This window comes from Canis lupus, chromosome 25 (assembly GCF_048164855.1).
Source record: "Canis lupus baileyi chromosome 25, mCanLup2.hap1, whole genome shotgun sequence".
NCBI classification, from domain to species: Eukaryota; Metazoa; Chordata; class Mammalia; order Carnivora; family Canidae; genus Canis; species Canis lupus.
Window position 1 is genome coordinate 44225760 of NC_132862.1, and position 19106 is coordinate 44244865.

Genomic DNA, 19106 nt, shown 5'->3' on the forward strand with positions numbered 1-19106 from the left:
CCCTTTTCTTTTTGGAATCATAGGTGATCTCACCCAAGGAGATTGGCTGGAGTGTTCTGTTTTCCCTGGGGTGGGGCTAATACTTGTGTGGGATGAGCTTGGGGAGACCCCCCACCCCTTCAGGAATGGCGCTTTAGCTTGGGAGAGGCCCTCTGAGTGAAGGGTGTCCCTGGATGAAGAGAGTTCAGTCTTCCTTGAATGCATGCCTGGGATGGAGGGCTGAGGACAGGCCCCTCTTGCAGTCCCTCCCAGCACCCCCAGGTTCCCCCCACCCCACCCCAGACTCCTCAGTGAACACTACTTACAGTGATGGAAGACAGCTTTGGCTGTCCAGGACACAAGGCCCAGCACAGGATGGGCATGATGTCACACAAGGGCGGGATGACAAAGGGTGGTGATGTCGCATGGGGTGAATGATGTCACATGGAGCAGTGGTGTCCCAAGATGGCATGATGTCACATAGAGAGGTGAGGGAAGCCAGGGATGAGGAGGATGCCATGAGATGTGAGCCATGAAAAAAAAAAAAAAAAGATGTGAGCCATGGACTCTCCAGAGTCCCCCTCCCATCTGTCATCCACCCAGAGGTGACAGGTTTCTTGTGAGATGGCTTTGTTAGTAAACACTCCCTTTGCCATCTGTGTACTCACCCTCGGCCCCACTGTCCGCAAGCCAGGAGCCCCAGGCACTCCACTCCAGCAGGAGCCTGTCAGATGCACAGCTGAATCTTGGAGGCCCGTGTGCCTCCCCACCTGAGTCCTGAGAGGGCTGGAGCACCAGAGCTCCCTGCTGGCCCCTGGTCCAGCCCCTCTCCTATAGGACACCCTCTCCCCTGCTTGAGGCTACTAGGTGAGCAGAGAGCCTCTCCACCTGGCAGCAGTGTGTAGAGGCCAGGCGCCATAATGCCTCACCAGTTCCACCCAGGGACCTTGCCTGCCTCCTCTGGGGTTCTGGGGACCTCATGTCACTCCTGCTCAAAGGGCTCCCCTATGAGGCATGCCTGCATGACGTCCCCCCAGTCCCACCCCCTGTCCTAGCCGCAGACCCCACTCACAGCAAGAGCTCATTCACCAGCCACCTGGTAGCAGTCAGGAGGGCAGAGAGTGGCTGGGAAAGAGAGGGGACACGTGGTTAAGCCCTAGGCCAAGGTTCTCCTCTGGGCACCCCATAAAGACCACAGCAGGTGGTAGTGGGAGTAGTGGGAGGGCTTCCCCCTCTTCCCCTCTGGCTGTCACCACCTGCCACCCCTGACCAGCAGAGGGAGCATTTTACAACTGAATTATCTGATAAATTCCTATTGTAGGGCAGACTCTTCAGGGTTAGGACATGCCCATCCAGAAGACCAGGGAAGGAGGGATACAGTGGAGGAAAATTAGAGAGGGAGACAAACCATGAGAGATTCCTAACCCTGGGAAACAAAGGGTTGCAGAAAGGGAGGAGGGCTGGGGGACGGGGTAACTGGGTGATGGGCACTGAGGAGGGCTCGTGATGGGATGAGCACTGGATATTATATGTTGACAAATTGAATTTAAATACAATTTTTAAAATCCCTAGATAAAGGAATAAAAAAAGAAAATGTGAGAAACACACACACACACACACACACACACACACACACACACACACAAGACCAGTCAAGTTCTCTTCCTGATGATCCACTTGGTGGTGTTTCTGGGATCCTTTGTAATAGGTGTGAAAGCACTAGTGAGTGAGGGTAGGGACAAAGCAAGAAAGGGGTGACGGTCTGTTTTCTCTACCAGAGGCCTTGCTTCCAGGACAGATCTCTGATGCCCCAGAGAGAAGGCTTTTGTGCCTGGGGTGGGTGCAGGCTGAGAGGCTGAGTGCAGGGAGCAGGGGTGCCGGAAGAGGATGGACAAGACTTCCTGGTCAAAGTCAAGAGTGGGGTCTTGGGGTTGGCGGGTGGGGGAAAGGTCTGGATGACACTTACGCTGACCAGTGAACGGGCTGCACTGTGGTGGTGCCCCGAGGGTTTGCACATGGCCTGGTAGTCATACATGGTCACTCTGAAAATCAGAAACAGGATCTGGGGAGTCCAGGCCTCCCCACCCTCTCCCACACCCAGGGAAAGCTTGGCACATGGTTCTCTTCCCTGGGATTCCTGAGGGTGCATGAGTGAGGATGGTCAGGTCACACAATTCCATCTCTGCACTTTGCTTTAAAGCAAATCTGGCTTTCCCTCTAATGGCCCATGTGACCTTATACCCTTCTCTACCCTGAGTCAAGTCCCTGGCTTCAGAAAGGGTGCTTTAGGAGCTCTTTGGGGTTTTCACTCTGTGTTTTTGAGGTCAGGATCTTGCTATCTGTCGAGCCCAGTTAGCATCAGCTCCTGCCTTTTCTTTGTGTATTCAGTCTGGGGAGAAGCATGTCCCACTTACTGGCTGAACACCCCCATGCTGAGCAGCTGGGTCATGAGAGCACCATCCAACTCCCCCAGGAATCTTCCCATCTGTGAGGGAGAAAGAGACACAGAGACAGGGACAGGAGAGAGGGATGGATGGGGTAGAGGAGGGATGGGAAGGGGAAAGAGATAGGGAGGGAGAATGGGAGAGACAGGAAGAGAGGGGGCAGGGAAGGGAGGAGGCAGAGAGACGGGAGGGAGGGAGATGAACAGCATAAAGACTTTTAAGTTTCTCCATTAGGCCAGGCTCATTTCAGAGTTTGCAGACCTCAGCTGGGCGTTGGGTTTCCCCTGCACAGCCCTTTCAACCAAATCAGGACTGTATCCGTTTGCTGGCTCCCTCCCCTTCAACAGGCTCCCTGGATATGTCTCTATCTTAGTGTTTTCCAAATTCTAAAATGTAATCCATTAGTTGACCATGAAATCAATCTAGGGGCTACAACCAGATCTCTTTCTCTCTCTCTTTTTTTTAAAGGCACAGAATTCCTTTGAACAATTTGGTGTGAATTGTGTGTCATCAGGTTAAACAAGGTTTTGTGACACTTGATTTGTTGTATATGGTGTGTGTGTAATGTCCTAGATCAGATGTAACATTGTATCTTTTTCTGAGTCAGGGTCAAAAAAAGGTTCAAAAAAGCAGCCCTCCTCTCTACCTCTACAGTTGGCACCCTTATCACCCAGCCCAATATGTTTGAGAATCTGGGGCTACCTTTTCCCCTCCCTCCCCACCACCCTCTCCCCTTCCCAATTAATCAGTGTGCCCTGGGTTGACATTCACCTTCTGACACCTGGAGGTGACACAATCCAGACCTTTGTGCTCCCAGCAGCCCATTCCACCCTCCTAACTGGGCTCCCTCCCGCCCCCAGTCCTGCTGCCAGATCACTCCTCAAACACAGCTGAGATTTAGTCTCTCTCTCTCTCTTTCCTAAAGAACAAAACAGGACCCTCCTTCCCTCTCGTCCCTCCTTCATGACCCAATCAACCAGCTCTGGTGAGCACCGAGCACTGGGTGCCAGGCCAGAGGGCATCCTCCAAGCCCCCAGAGCCCCTCCAAGTTGGCTGACACTTAAGCCTGCTATGCTCTGGCCTCAGACTGCCCTCCAGCCTCACCCCTACACTGACTTCCCCACCTGCCCCAGCCTCTTGCTTCTGCTGGTTTGTCAGCAGGGCAGATGGGAAAGAGCATAGACTCAGGTACTGGATTTTGAATCAGATCCTGGCCCCAGCACTGCCCACCATGTGGCCATGGGTAGGTGAGGGATGATGTGTGCCGAGCACCTGGCACACAGTGAGTACTCCCTATGTGTTGGGCCTATGGTAGGAAGCTGCTCTGGGCCTCGGCACTGCTCTTTGCCTTGGCAAGCCTTCCCATCTTCATTGCAAGGAGCTTTTCTTGTTGTCCTCCTCCAAGAAGTCTTTCTTTCCTCACCTTCCCAGCTAAAGTTAAGGCCTCTCTGCTACGTACCCTGAAAGTGAGAGGCTTGATGATCAAGGCATGAGGGGGTAGCCTAGGGAGAGCCAGATAGGACATGCAGGTTTGTGTGAGTTCTGTGCTCTCTTGGGCCAGAAGGCCCACCTGTTCTAAGGCCTGAGAGGCTTCTTGGAGCAGGGACAGAGCAGAGGACAACAGTGACAAGTTGAGGACGGTTCAGGCAAAGAATAGGAAGTGGAAAGCTGTGAAGCATCCAGTCCTGCTGTTCTCCAAAACGCAGCCCTGAAGTCCTGAAGCCACCTGATGTTTCTTAAGCTCAAGTGATCCCTCTCTCTCTATCAGCTGTGGGTTGCGTTTTGCTGTTCCAGGGACCAATGGGTGTGCGTCCCTGCCTCGCCAGACAGAGAGATCCCACGGGGCAGATGTCTACCTCTCAGCTTCCCATAGACCACACAGGCTCTTGTTCATGGTTACTATTCAGTGCATATTTGCTGAAGGAATGTGTGAGTGAATGGGCAGGGGAATGAATGAGGGGTGTCAGTATCCTCCGTGGGAAATTGCGGCGGTGTGGAAACGGGTGCTGATGAGGCTGGCCCCAATTCCCACAAGGCTGTCCCCTTTTCCTTCCAAACTCCGGGCTCGGCCACCGACAACCCTGTTGTGCAGACACTTGATTCTGAGAAGCCAAGCTCCCGGACACTAGAAAAAAAATGTTCCTCCTCTGTGCGCAAACAACGTGACTTTCTAGGATATGTCCCTCTGACAGAGCACACCGTCTTCCCCTTCCTTAGGGTAGGGCAGTCCTGACTTGGGAGTACGGCGGCAGTGCGCTCCTTCACGGAACTACATTTCCCAGACGGCCGTGCGGCCAGGGCTGGCCAATGAAATGTGAGCCGGATGGCGGGGGCGGGGGCGGGGGCGGCCTCCGCCTCCGGGGCTGCGGCAGGGGCCGACTCGGTGGGAGGAGCACCGCCTTCCGGGCTGTGGCTCGGCCCTTCTCCTCGGCGGGAAGAGCGACCGAAGGCCGGCCGGACCGTGCCAGGCCTGCCCCCCCCCCCCCCCCGCTCTTTTACGTGAGAGACTGCGCCTTTAACACGCCTTTAGGAACACTGTGGCGGGGGCCCTGTTCCTGGCAGCGGAACAGGACTCCGGGCTGGCGCTTTCAGAGGAGCCTCGTCCGAGTGAATCAGGGCCCGGCAGCCCCGCCCGCAAGGCCCTCAAAGCCGGCGTCCGGACACTCAGAAGTTGAGTGAGCACTCGCCTCCGGACCGAGTGTGGGGGCGCCCGCAGCCCGGCGGGGCGCGGGGGGCTCTTGGGCAGCCGCGGGCCGGTCCCAGGGCTCCGGGAGCCTCGCGGCCGGTGCCTCGACGGCGGGTGCCGGTGCCGGGGGCGGGGGCGGGGGCGGGGGCGGGGGCGCTGCCGCCTCTCAGTCTGCGCGCGGCGGGCGGGCCCCCCTCTTCCAGGGGACGACCCGCGAATAGGCCGTGGCCCTGGGCTGCCTGAGCCCGGGAGGATCCGACGGGCCGGGGGCTCCCCGGGGGCTCCCCGTGTCTCCTGTCCCGCGAGGCCGAGTGCACGGAGGTCCTGCGGGGAGCGGGAGGCGGAGATCGCCGAGGCTGCACGGCCGCGGGCCGCGAGGAGCTGCCGTCCCCGGGCGGGGGAGGCGGCGTGCGGGGAGCCCTCGACTCTGGGACTCTGGGACTCTGGGACGGAGCCGGTGCCCAGCAGCCTCTCACCGGGAACTGCCTCAGGCCCTTCTCTGAAAACTTCAGGGGTGTGAGGACTAATGAGTTACCAGAGTGAGGTCGCTGTGCGGGGCCGCGGGGCTCCCCGCGACCAGCTTCCTCTGTTCCCTTCTAGTGCAGAGCCCCGCCGGGCTCCCCCGAGCCCCCGGCCCCGGGACAAGTGCCCGTGGCCCCACGGCGGCCGGGCAGCACGCGGAGGTGGGGTCTACTGCGCTCCCGCAAGAGCCGCCCGCGCCTCTGCCACCGCGGCTGTCGCCGGGGCCCGTGAGCAGCTGAATCTTTCTGTGGAGGCACCTAGTCGGAGCTGCCCGAGCGAGGCGGCCTCGACCCCAGGAAGGCTCTGCTGCCGGAGCCGGGGGGAGCCGGGGGAGCCCGGAGAAGCGCTGAGGCGGGCAGTGAGGGCGGGGCTGAGGAGCACGGCCCGGGCCGCGGGAGAGGCTGGAGGGGCTGGAAGGCGGCCTGCGGTGGGAGCCCGCGGGGGGAGCCCGCGGGGGGTAGGTGTGCGGGGAGGCAGGGAGGGAGAGGTGCTGAGGGAAACGGGAGCATCAGAGGCCCGTGGGGGCGGAAGGGGTTGGCCTTTTGGACTGGGGGCAGCTGAGAGAAAGGGTGCCATGCCCTCTGAGAGACGCGCCTCCTCAGGGGAAGACACCATGACGGGGCATCTGGTTTTCTCGCTTCGCTGCCCCATGAGGTCCATTTTGAAGCTCTTCTGTGCGGGCGCGACCCACAGGCGAATGATAGGACTTGGGCTTTCCAAGTCCAGGGCGGCTGATCCACTGTAAACACTACAAAGATCCATAGAGCCGATGTCATCCTCTTGGCCCCAGCTGTCTGCTTCTCTTTCTGGGCCCTAGTAGAGGGCTGCAATCCTGTCATCTGCAGTTCTTTGTTATAAGAAAGAGCCCTGAGCTGGAAGAGAGGCCCAGTGGGATCAAATGTCTAATCAGTAGGCCTGGAACACTACCAGGGCCTGGAGAGCTCCAAGCCACCCCTCCCTCGGGCAGATCACAGATGGTGCCCTGGGGCTTCAGCCATCACTGTGCTGGGCCAGAGGGCCTCAGTGAGGAAGGGCTGGGAGGGAAGGACTTTGGGAAGAATCTTTGCATCTGGAGCAGTGGCAGTCGTCTCTCCCTGGGCCTCTGGATGAACCCTGGCAGGGACAAGGGGTAGCCTGGACCTTCTGGCACATTAGCCGGCATTAAGGCCTAGGCAGTGGTTCTCAGATTTCATCACACTTCAGAGTCATCAGAGGGCTCATCACAGCATAGCTGGTGGGCCCCCTCCGAGTTTCTGATTCCCTTAGTCTGGGTAGGGCCCAAGAACTTACATGTCTATTAAGCTCCCAGATGCTACTGATGCTGCCAGTCACCCCACCAGACACTGAGGCTTCCGGATAGGAGGGGCAGGGAGGGATGGATGAGTTGGAACAGGAGCCAGGCCATGTGGTCTTGACAGCACTTGGGTCTGTTTGGGGAGGGGTAGCAGTTCGTGGTAAGGTGATTCTCACAAATGACTCTCGATGGTCCCAGCCTCTTGGTAGGTTAGACCTAGTAACTGGCTTCTAGTGAATAAAATAAAGTATAAGTGATGGGATGTCATGTCTGAAATTAGGTTCCAAAAGGTGACTTCCACCTGCCGCTTTGTGAGCTTCCCTGCGGAGAGGCCCACCTGGTTCCTGGTTCACTTGCCCATGCAAGTGAACTTGGAAGCTGACCCTTCTCTAGCCAAGCCTTGACATGACTGCAGGCCTGGCTGACACATTTCTTTCAGCCTTATGACAGACCCTGAGCCAGAATCAGCCAGCAAAGCCACACCCAGGAACTGTGGGACAGTCAGTCAGGTGGTTTTAAGCCACTACAGGTTGGGGTAAGTTGTCACATAGCACTAGATAACTGTTACAGAATTGCTGAATGAATGAGTTAAAATAAAAAGCAAAACTGGGAGGATAGACAGCTGATCTACAGCATCAGTACTAGGCTCTCCACCACGGGGCTTCCACTCCCCTTCCAGTCCGGCCCTTGCCACTGCCAGGCCTCATATTTAGGCCAGTTGGACTTTCCACACAGTGACTAGGTATCTGCTGAGTATCGGGCATCGTGCCAGGGGCTGCTGTACCGCTGGCCTCTCCAGCCTGGGTATCACTCCCTTTGTGCCGTCTCAGAACCCGACACAGCTCAGGTCGCTAGGTCAGAGCTGCCCAGAGTGAGCAAGGAGGGACTCTCTCAAGATACTGCAGAGCTCTGGCACCAGCCTTGGAGTTTAATCCAGGTGTCAGGATGTCTGGCCTTGGCAGTCAGGGTCCTGAAGGCATCGGTCCTAATTTCTAGCCATGTGCAGCAAAGTGAATGAACTCTACCCTGAGCAGCAACAGAGTGGCCTGGGGTCAGGGTCCAGGCGGGAGGATAACTGCCCAGGAGACTGGGACTTCCAGCCTGCTGCACCCTCCAGAGCAGGCCATTCTCCCTGCACTCACCCATCCTGCCCTACAAATTCTCAAGTTCCATCAAAACCTATGTTTCTCTAGGTTGGTTCCCCTCACCATCAGGTCTTTTCTAGAAACTTTGTCCCCCTCACTGTCATTGCTCTTCACTTGTATTTCTAAACTCAAAGTCTAGCTTTTCTGTAGCTAGGTTACTAACCTCACCCTGCAGCCTCAATTTTAACTCCAGGTTAAAATGAGATGGTAGTGGTGGTGTGTTTATGGGGGGGTGTCCCTCCTGGGGCCTGGAAGTTGGGGGAGGGGAGGGGAAGCAATGTGGTGTCAGAGGCCAGGGTAACCACGCATAGTGCTGGCTTGGGATTCTGGGGGAGCTTCTGGAAGCTCCTAATCCTATTAAGAAGATTAAGTTTCTTTTTGTTTATGCCCTACTTCATTCTACAAAGGACTTGGGATAGCTTTTAAAACAACATACAATGTAATAATAGTTGAGAAAATAGGGGTAAATAAGCTAAACACATATTTTATAAAATATAAGTCTGTAGAATAAGTTTCCAATATTATCCAGAGTTGTACCCAGTGATACTATGATTTGTGAAGACATGTGAGCAAATGTGATTTGGGTAGAATAGGACCAAAGGGGCTCAATGGGTTATGCAAAGAGCCCCTTGGGGGCTGCCTGTCATTAAGATGGCCCTGCCCGCCTCTCCTGTGCCAGGCTGATTTCCCTCCTGGCTTCCCTCCCTGCAAGGCTGTCTGGGCTGCCTCTTGAGCAGGGTCAGCAAATAATGGTCGATGTGCCAAATCTGGCTCACCACCTATTTATGTCAGCCCTTTCTATTTTCAAATGGCTGGAAAAAAATAAAATGAATAATATATTTCATGACACATAAAAATTATATAAAATTCCAATTTCAGTGTCCATAATTAAGTTTTATTGGAACAAAGCTATGCTCATCATTTATATGCTGTCTATAGTTGCTTCTGCACTACACTAGCAGAGCAGGGTAGTTGTGACAGAAGCTGTCTGGCCTGAAACGCCTAAATCCACACTCTGGCCCTTTCCAGGAAATGTTTGCTGACCCTGGCTCCAGAGCACCTGTCTCCAGGCTTGGCTGCCCTCCTCCCCTCCCCTTCCACGCTCTCTCCGGCCCTCCCTTGAAAGCCAACAGCACAGGCACCTGCAGGCAGGGCAGGCTCCGCTCCCCAGGGCAGCAGGGGTCAACACAGGAGTGATGGGCAGCATCAGATCCTCTGGCGGCCTTATCCCGACCACTGGTGCCTGCCTCTGTCATTACCCACTTCCCCCCCGAACGATGGACACATGCTAAAAAGCACTGGTGCTCTGTCCAGGGGAGAGGGACATGGCCAAAGGTAGCATGAGAGGGACAAAGAGGAAAATGGTGAGCAGTTCAAAGATGACAGGAAGGCCAGCCCACCCCCAGCTCCCACCAGGAGGACAATGGGTAAAACTGGCTTTCTCTTCACAAGCGCTGCTGAGTAAGGCTCTCAAGGCATCAGACTCCATGACCCACTTGTGCCCCTTCCTCTGTTGCCCTCTTTCCCACATCTCCTTCCTGGTTGCTGCCCTGGTTCCTGCTGTAGCCCCCTGGCCTCTTCAGACCCTAGCCCTGCTCCAGAGAGGCCAGAGCACCAGCTGTGTCCAGCCTGAAGGCAGCCACAGCCATGACCTCATCCTGTGGCTCTGCCAGCACCCTGGGACTGAATCTCAGGGCGAGGAAGAGCTGAGAAATCACATAGTACAGCTCCCCTATTTCAGAAAAGAGGAAACTGAGGCACAGACAAGTGAAGCTGCTTGGACAAACTACATATCCAATTAATTCAAGGCCCACCCTGGAGCCGATACTGTATCCCTTCTCTTAAGGCTCAGGCTGGAAGCCATTTCAGTACATCTGGCTTGTTTCAAGGAAATATTTCAGGTGAATAAATTCAGGTTTGGTTCAGATTTGAATAGCCTTATTTTTTGGCTGGCTAAACAAGCCATTAACTTGGGGGCCCGGTGTGGGGGTCAGCAAATACAGAATTATGATTGTGCTTTCTCCTCTGCCTTTCTGAGCACATGCAGGGGTCAGGGAGACGTCTGTGTGCCCGGGGGAAGGCTCGGTGTGCAGCCAGGCTGTCGGATGAAAGAGAATTGCCTCCATTCCATATCCCCCGTAGCAAACTGAGGGTCGGGCTCAGTGCGTTAGAACAGAATTTTCCTCATGGGAGTTCTAGACAGGAAGGGAGCTCAAAGTGGGAGAGGCTTGGCCCTTCTAGCCCCCATGGAGATAGGAGGGGAGGCTTCTGTGGTCCCCCCAAGTTCACATGTTGGAAGCTCACCCCAACGTGAGGGCAAAAGGTGGGGCCTTTGGGAGGTGATTAGATCACGAAGGTGAGGCCATTCTCAACGAGACCGCCCCCCCCACCCACCCCAGAGATCCCTTGCCCTTTGCACCATAGGAGGACACAGAAGTCTGTGACCCGGAAGAGGGCACTGCCCCAGACACAGGGGCTCTGCTCTCTGCCTTCTGGCTTCCGGAACCGGGAGAAATAAGTTCCTGTTGTGGATGAACCACCGAGGAGCGGCCCAGAGGGACTAAGCAGGGTGGGAACATGATGGAGGGCAGTGGGATGAAGAGTCCCAGGGTGCTTGGACTCTGGCAGGAGGCTCCCTACGGCCACGCCAGTCAGGGGCACAGCCCAGCACAGGACACACGGGACCCTGGCGTAGTAGCTCAGCTGGACAGATTCCCTACCAACCATTGGATGAGGCCAGATTACTTAGAGACAAAATAAAGAAGTAAGATGTTCTCTGACTAAGTGGAAAAGTATCTGAACTTTGCGATCTTGAAATACAGACTTGGTTTCAGGAAGAGATGGCGCTTTCTTCGGACCGTCTCCTCCACCCTGAGCCAAGACTGCTTCTCAGCCCTTTCCTTGCTTGGCCCAGCTGTGGCAGGACTCTTCCCCTCCCTAATTCCGCTTCCCCGATACCTTACCTCCTGGGGCCTCTCTGAGACCAGGATGAACCCATTGTTGTCAATGATGAAGCAGTCCAGCTCCTGGGGAGAGACCCAGAAGGAGGTCATGGTCGGGCCCTGACCACTGCCCCCCCCCACCCCTGTGCCCGCCCTCCGGAGCCCAGTGCTGCAGGGAAGGAGGGGAGCTGGCCCCGTGACGCCCACTCTCCCCCTTCACCCTGGGGAGGAACTTACACTGTCCTGGCAGCTCTCCAGGCACGGCTCCTCCACAGTGCTACACTGGAGGGAAGAGGAGGAACTGTAAATGGGGTATGAGTGTGTCTACACAGCAGGCAGGCAGTGTGGGAGCTTGTTGGAGTGGCGTGTGTATTACCTCTGTGTGGTATATTTATGTGTGGAGGTGGTGGATGTGTGTTCGTGGCATACTTCTGCGTGTGCCTACATGTAGACTGTACATGTTTGCTGTACATCTGTGTACGAGAAATGTGGTAGGGATGTGGTGTGTATTGTACATGTAGGGTACAAGTGTGCTACGTGTGTGTGATGGTGGATGCATGTGGGTGGGGTCAGGGCTTGGAGAGGCAAGCCCTCGCTGGCCGCCAGCAGCCCAGGCACCCAGCTTCAGCCTTGTCCCAGGGAGTCCCGGCCCGGCAGCCCATGCGCCGGGGTTGGAGGTCAGCCCCATGGCACCGGAAGCCTCATAGGGTGGCTTTGGAGCCTCCTGTTCTTTGTGATCCTGCATGATGAGGAGGGTGACCGCAGGTTATGGGGCCAGGATCCTACCCCATTCCACTCCCTCCATCTTTCTTTTGTGGTTTCCCAAACCTGCTCCAAGTGAGGGTGCAGCACAAGCGTCTGGGACCAGGGAATGGAGGAGCAAATGATGCTGGAGGAGCTTGGGGCAGCTCCTGGGGAGACTCAGGAAGCACAGAAGAGCCCATTGCGAGGGCTCTGGGGAGTTGGGAGTGGAGGCGGGGAAGGAAGGGAGGGGTGGGGTAGGAGGAACGGGGAGGTGCGGTGGGAGGCACTGTGGATGGGTGGTAGTCCAGGCCTGGGGCTTGGCTAGAGGGATGGAGGGGCACGCTCTCCCCGCTCAGCCCAGTGAGGCAGGGCAGGTGGGAATACTGTGTCCTGCCTGCTCCTGGGTCTGAGCAGAGAGAACGCCCCTGGTGAGGAAGGCCAGGAGCAGAGGTGAGGCCATAAGCAGAGGCACGGGGAGCTGAGACAGGCAGAAAAGAAAGGGATCCAGGAGGTGGGATGAGAGGCAGTGTGGCCACCTGAGGGAGCCAGGGAGCCGAGGGAGCCACGGAGCGGGGCCCTCACCGCGGAGCTGTCGGACAGTCCTCTGGCCCTGACCTGGCGCATCACACCCACCTGCCAGGTCGCTGCCCAGAATGTGCGCTGCAGGAACTCCAGCCTCATTTGGACGCCCACCGCTGCAAGGAGGTGGGAAGAGGGAGGGCAAGTCCGTGGATGTGTTTTTGGGGAGGGGGTGGTGGGAGGGAAAAGACAATGAGACAAAAGAAAATAGATTCCAGTTAAAGAGAGGAGGTACATCAGCAGGAGCCCAGGGGAGAGCCTAGGAGCTGAGTCAGATGGTAGCCTGCGAGAGCAAGGCTCTGGTGGGGGGTGGAGGGGCAGGGTGGAGGGGAAGCAGACAGACTGGTGGCTTCTGTCTCACCACAGGTGAGAAACACAAGGGCCCAGGTTCTAGAGAACAATGAGTATGGCACTCATGCTCAGATCTTGAGAAGCTCAAAGCAGGTGTGCTAGGCATGTCATTCTCCCCTTTCCAAGTATGGAAAGATTGAGGTAGAGAGACTGAGCCATCTGTTCAAGGTCACAGGACCAAAAGTGGTGGGCTGAGACTGGAATTCAGGGCCTCTCATGGGGCTTTCTAGATTTCACACCTGACAACAGCCTCTCTTGTACCCAATCCCTGCCCTAGGTCTCCCCCACTTTGTAAGAAGGCTCCCTCCTTGCTGAAAGGTGCAATCAGGTTTACCCAGGTTTGTAGGTAGGTTCCAGAAAAACCAGAGATGTTACCAACTGGCAAAAACTACCCTTTGATGATGCCACTTATGAGGGGCTACCCATGCCTCTTTAGTTCCCAAATAGGCTTGCAGGACACAAGCTGGAGCTCACATGCTAAGAGAAATCTGAGGTCAGAGAACATAAAGAAAAGGCAGGTTATATTGAAAAGAAAAAGAACGGAAAAACTAGGTCGACTTCCTACTGTCTGGTATAATACATCGAAAATTTTGAGTGCCAGGCACCTTCACATCCATAAGCTTATTTCATCCGCACAGCAGACCAGTTCTATTCTTATTGGGGCTTCACAGCAGAGGAAATGGAGGCTTGCAGAGATTACCTGCATGTCACTCAGCCCGGAAAGACAGAACCAGGACGAAGCTGCATCGGTCTCTAAGGCTCTTAACCTCTCTGTTCTCCAGGCCTGACTTGGGTCCCAGCAGTCAGAAAGGAGCTGGTGGGCATGGGCCAGCACTCTCCCACCTCATCTGTACAGTGGGAGTGGAGCTGGGTTCCTGACTGCTCTGCCACATTCATGAGACATTCTAGTCACTTCGATGACCACTCAGTGGAAAGATTTTCTTTTTTTTTTTTTTAAATTAGTTAATTTTTTATTTTATTTTTTATTTTTATTTTTTTTTAAAGGAAGTGATGTGTTACTTTTTTTTTAAGGTTTTTTTTTTTTTTTTTAGATTTTTTATTTATTTATGATAGTCACACACACAGAGAGAGAGAGAGAGAGAGAGAGAGGCAGAGACATAGGCAGAGGGAGAAGCAGGCTCCATGCACCGGGAGCCCGACGTGGGATTCGATCCCGGGTCTCCAGGATCGCGCCCTGGGCCAAAGGCAGGCGCTAAACCGCTGCGCCACCCAGGGATCCCTTTTTAAGGTTTTATTTATTTATTCATGGGAGACAAAGAGAAAGAGAGACAGGTAGAGACCCAGGCAGAGGGAGAAGCAGGCTCCATGCAAGGAGCCCGATGTGGGACTCGATCCCGGGACTGGGCCAAAGGCAGGTGCTAAACTGCTGAGCCACCCAGGGATCCCCCTTTTTAAATTTTTTAAATTGGAGTTCAATCTGCCAACATATAGCATAACACCCAGTGCTCATCCCGCCAAGTGCCCCCCTCAGTGCCCGTCACCCAGTCACCCCATCCCCCTGCCCACCTCCCCTCCCACACTACCCCTTGTTCATTTCCCAGAGTTAGGTGTCTCGTGTTTTGTCACCCTCACTGATATTTCACTCATTTAGTGGAGAGATTTTCTGTTTTGGTCATTCTGACTTCCCCAAACTCAGCAGCTGGCCCTTCTAATGGAACTGGAGTTCAGGTGCAGAGATACAGAATTGCATCCTTTTGTTTTTTCAGTATAGAATGATCCTAGACAAGTTTGATAAGAAAAAAAAAAAAAATGAGACCAAGGAAGGGCCAATGGGCCAGAGTTCTGACCCTGGCTTGGCCTGAGCTGTGATCTTTGGAGTTGTTTCTTCAGTTCTAAAATCCATCATACTTCTATTTGCCCTAGGAAGGAGTATAAGGTTGTTGAGGCTGAAAAGGATAATTGGAGAGAACATTCTACACTAGAGCTTTGGTTCTTTAACTTTGGCATATGTTAGAATCATCTGGAAGGGAGTGCCTGGGTGGCTTAGCCTGTTAAGTGCCTTCAGCTCAGGTCATGATCCTGAGGTCCTGGGATGGAGCCCCAAGTGGAGTCAGGCTCTCTCCTCAGTGGGGAGTTTCCTTCTCTCTCTGCCTCTGCCCCTCCCCCTGCTTGTGTGCTCTCTCTCTCTCTCTCTCCAATAAATAAATAAAATCTTAAAAAAAAAAAAAAAAAGAATCTCTGGAAGGTTTGTCCCTGTCCCAGACAGAGTCTCTTATTATAATGTCTGGGGTGGGGCCTGAGAATTTGTATTTCTAAAGTGCTCCCAGATGGTATTGATGCTCTTGGTCCAGGAACCATAGTTTAGGAACCACTGTTGTACAGCAATGCTGTCTGATTGAACTTTCTGAAGTACTGGGGCTATTCTAGCTCTGCACTGCCTCATACAGTAGCCACGAGTCACATGTGGCTATGGAGTCCTTGAAATGAGGCTGTTATGACTGAGGACCTGAATTTTAGATTTTTTATTTAATTATAATTAATCTAAATTTAAATAGCTACATGTGGCTGGTGGCCACCATATTGGATAATGCAATTCTAGGGGGTCATATGGATTTACAGATGGTGGAACCAGGGCCCTGAGAGGCCCTCACCTCCCTTGGAGTCTCATGGCAGTTCTATGGCTAGAACTATGGCTAGCCTTTTAATTTTTTTTTTTAAGATTTTATTTATTTATTCATGAGAGACGCAGAGAGAGAAGCAGGCTCCATGCAGGGAGCCCAATGTGGGACGTGGGACTCAATCTTGCGACTCTAGGATCCTGCCCTGGGCCTAAGGCAGGTGCCCAACTGCTGAGCCACCCAGGCATCCCTATGGCTAACCTTCTTGAATAGGTCCCATAATATGGGAAGTTGAGTTCTCTCTGCACTTCTTTGTTGCTTCAAGGTCCAATGGCTGAAAGGAGTGGGTGGGAAGGGCACAGGTACATAGACTTCTTGGTCCTGACCAAAACAAAAGACACATGGACATAGCACATGATCAACACATGAGGCTCATGCTGGAGGGCCCAGTGCTGGTTGTCACATTCCTTTCTCTCTCTCATGGTTCCCTCTAACCCTGCAGGGGGCTCCTCAGTCCCTCCCCCTTATTCTTCCTTTTGAGATCATCCTTGATACTCACTTTAGATAACTGCTACAGGTGAACCTGTAGAAAAAGGCTGAGAGAAAGAAGAGGCATCTTCTACAAATTGTGAGAGAGGAGTCACATTAATGCTTAGAATGATCAAATCTTTGGGATTTAGGAAGGCTGATTTACCTGTCCTTGGCTTCCATGGCCAAAGTGCTTTCAGCCTATTCCTAGAGGAAGACTGACTCTCTACCGGTGTTCAGAGCCAAGGTGCCTAGAATCATGACATTCCTGAGCTCAAAAAAGTCTATGATTCTAACAGAGTCTCGAGATGGTGGGGGTTAGTTTTTCCCTAATGAGACAGGGTTTTGAGGCTCTTGCATAGAAATAGGAGTGGGGAGCAAAGCAGATTTTCTTCCCCTAGGTTCTCTCTGCTGGTGCATAAGCTCCTCTGAGGTCCTTCACCATCCAGGTATCCTTTGCAGAACCTAGGACATTCCAGCTGCTAACTGCATCTCCACACTTGAGTCACCAAGAACTTTTCAAGCTTCACATGTTTGAAACTGAACTCTGGGGACACCTGGGTGGCTCAGCAGTTGAGTGTCTCTGCCTTTGGCTCAGGTCGTGATCCCAGGATCCCAGGATCAAGTCCCACATTGGGCTCCTTGCAGGGACCCTGCTTCTCCCTCTGCCTGTGTTTCTGCCTCTCTGTGTCTCTCATGAATAAATAAAATCTTAAAAAAAAAAAAAAACAACACCCAAACTGAACTCTGTATTTCCTCTCCAAAATGTGACCCTTTTTAAGATTTCATCATTTGGGGCATATTCTACTTAATTGTTAATCATTTTTCTTCATCCCACCCAAGTTCTGTAGACCTGATTCCAAAACATCATGCTGGGATGCCTGGGTGGCTCAGCAGTTGAGCATCTGCCTTCAGCTCAGGTCATGATCCCAGGTCCCAGGATCGAGTCCCACATTGCGCTCCCCACAGGGAGGCAGCTTGTCCCTCTGCCTGTGTCTCTGCCTCTTTCTCTCTGTGTCTCTCATGAATAAATAAAATCTTTAAAAACAACAAAAAAACAAAACACCGTGTCTGTCTGCTCCACCCTCCCCTGCTACCACCCTGGGCCAACCCAACATCTCTCATTTGGATTAATGGGCTAGGCCCCTAGGCAGCCTCTCTGGTCTCCAATAACCATGACAGTGATCTTTCTGAAGATCAAATTATGTCACTCCCTTGCTTAAGGCCTTCTAATGCCTTTCCACTGCTCTTGGAACAAAAATCTAAACTCCTCTGTAATATGGCCTCAAAACCCACAGAAGCTGGCCATGCTCTTCTCTCTGATTTCAACCTGAATCATCTTCTCCCTCAAACATGCTAATCTTGCTCCCACCTAGGGCTTCTGCATCAGCTGTCCTTCCTTCCTGGAATGCTCTTTCCTTAGAACTTTACATGGCTGGCTCCTTCTTGTCATCAGATCTCAGCCCAAACATCACCTCCTAGAGAGGCTTTCCCTGACCTCTCCTGATAGAGCAGCCCACCCCTTCACCCTTCATTCTCATTTCATCATTCTTTTTAGTTTCTCAGCAATATGATTTATTTATTTTATTCTCATTTATTGCCTCTCTCAACTTATTGGCCTGCGGGCTAATAGCAGGCAAGGGGGAGTGAATTCTGATCCCTTGTACCTAGCATCGTACCTAACACATTGTGGGGCTCCAAAAATATTTTTTGATTTAAATAAATTAATATTTGTGAATTCCATTGAGTCAGCTACTTGACCGGAAGCAAATTCTCTAAGATCTCTCAGTCTCGTCCCTTACTTTTAGCATTCAGGTCCATGCTGAACTCCTTCCTCCCATAGGGAGCCTTACCTTCTTACAGATCTGGACTTGAGACCCTGAGATGTAGCTGTGCTCCGATTCCCTGAAGGCTTAGGAGGGGACTCACTAAGAAACAGGAATTTCAGGTGAGAGACCAAAATAACTTTCTCGTGGCAGGAAGCACTAGATCCTGACAGCAGGGGTTGGGATGGAATGAGGGAGGTAGTGGGGAGCATGGGAGCGTCTTCAACAATACACTGTCTGTCCTGCCATGCCGAGTGGCTTTCATCATTTCAAATCCTGTTCAACTCCTGCCTTACAACCCAAACTGTACTCTTCCACCCCAGACACTGAGAGAGCCCAGCCATCTCTCCTGGGAGACCTGCCAGGGTGGCCCTAGGGTCCCAGTACTGCTTGCTCAGGTTGTCGGCCCTTGTCAGAACCTCATTGGACCCCCATCTCAGGGGCACTGCCAGGCTGGCCAGCCTCCCTCCCAGGCCCTCCTATCAGGCTGCTGTGTGTAGGAGATAATACCTCATGGTATAATGTTTGCAGACATGCTCAGAACTCATGGTGAAGAGAAATCCAAGCAAAGGGGTGGGGGGAATGTGAGGCCCCTGGCCTTTCTGGGCTGCCTCCTCCAGTGGGTTATTAGGATACCCACCCCCCATGTGTCATTGTTCCTTGTTTCACAGCCTGATCTTGGTCCCCAGGTCCTGCTACAATCTGATAGAGGGGAACAATGATACCCTCTTCCTCCTGCCCCGAGAGTGCCTGTCCCTTTCCCTCCCCTGGGCCTCCTCTTGCCTTTCCTTTCTCCCCTGCCTCTGCACAAAGGTCTTTGCCTCTCCATGATGATCTCGTGCCTTCCTCCAAAGCAGCTTTTCTTTAAGATCTACTTGGCTGTCAGACAACCTAACAAGAGTCTCAATAAGGCCAAAGGCAGCAGATGGCTTATCAAGATGCACCTTTTTGCTCAGAGTGTTGGCTGTCACCTTGGTGCTGCTTTGTCATTACAGACAGCAAAGCAAAACAGCTATGTGCATATGTAAACACATGCCCATGCAGGGAGAAGGGGTCCCTGTCAGGAGCCACGCTCCCAGGGGTCAGCACCTCTGCATTTTACCCCCTTGCTCTCATATCTACTTTGTCCTTCCCCCTTCTCTGCCCTGATAACTCACCCCAGAGACTGTTTAACTGATCAGGAGCTGGGAGGTTAGGAGGAGCCCATCTTTTATGCTACAAGCTGGGGAGCCAGCAGATGCTCGAGGTCACAGAGTGCCAGTAACAGAAGGGAGACCAAAGATCTCAGTCATTCTACTTCTGCATTCTACAGAGCAGGAAACCTAGGCCCAGGGCTGTCAGGTTCATTAACTAACTAATAGCTAGTTGATGAGCAACAGAGTCTAGACTCACCCTGGGTCCCCTGATGCCTAGGGTTGGGCTCTTCCGTTTTATCCTTCATTCAGCTGACAAGAAGGCACTGGGGCATGGGAGAGGCAGAGTCCCTC

At 53.5% G+C, this 19106-nt stretch overlaps 1 protein-coding gene across 1 annotated transcript in view; it reads right to left on the reverse strand.

Annotated features, from left to right (window-relative positions):
• The window catches only part of CACNA2D4 (calcium voltage-gated channel auxiliary subunit alpha2delta 4), a 123976-nt gene that overhangs the window by 13069 nt on the left and 91801 nt on the right, over nt 1–19106 (reverse strand). The window contains exons 27-34 of the mRNA XM_072797433.1: nt 12390–12451; nt 11250–11294; nt 11034–11096; nt 2394–2464; nt 1946–2021; nt 1052–1104; nt 648–703; nt 306–326 (exon numbers count right to left, since the gene is read on the reverse strand). Coding sequence (XP_072653534.1) covers nt 306–326; nt 648–703; nt 1052–1104; nt 1946–2021; nt 2394–2464; nt 11034–11096; nt 11250–11294; nt 12390–12451 — 447 coding nt within the window. The remainder of the gene's footprint in view (nt 1–305; nt 327–647; nt 704–1051; nt 1105–1945; nt 2022–2393; nt 2465–11033; nt 11097–11249; nt 11295–12389; nt 12452–19106) is intronic.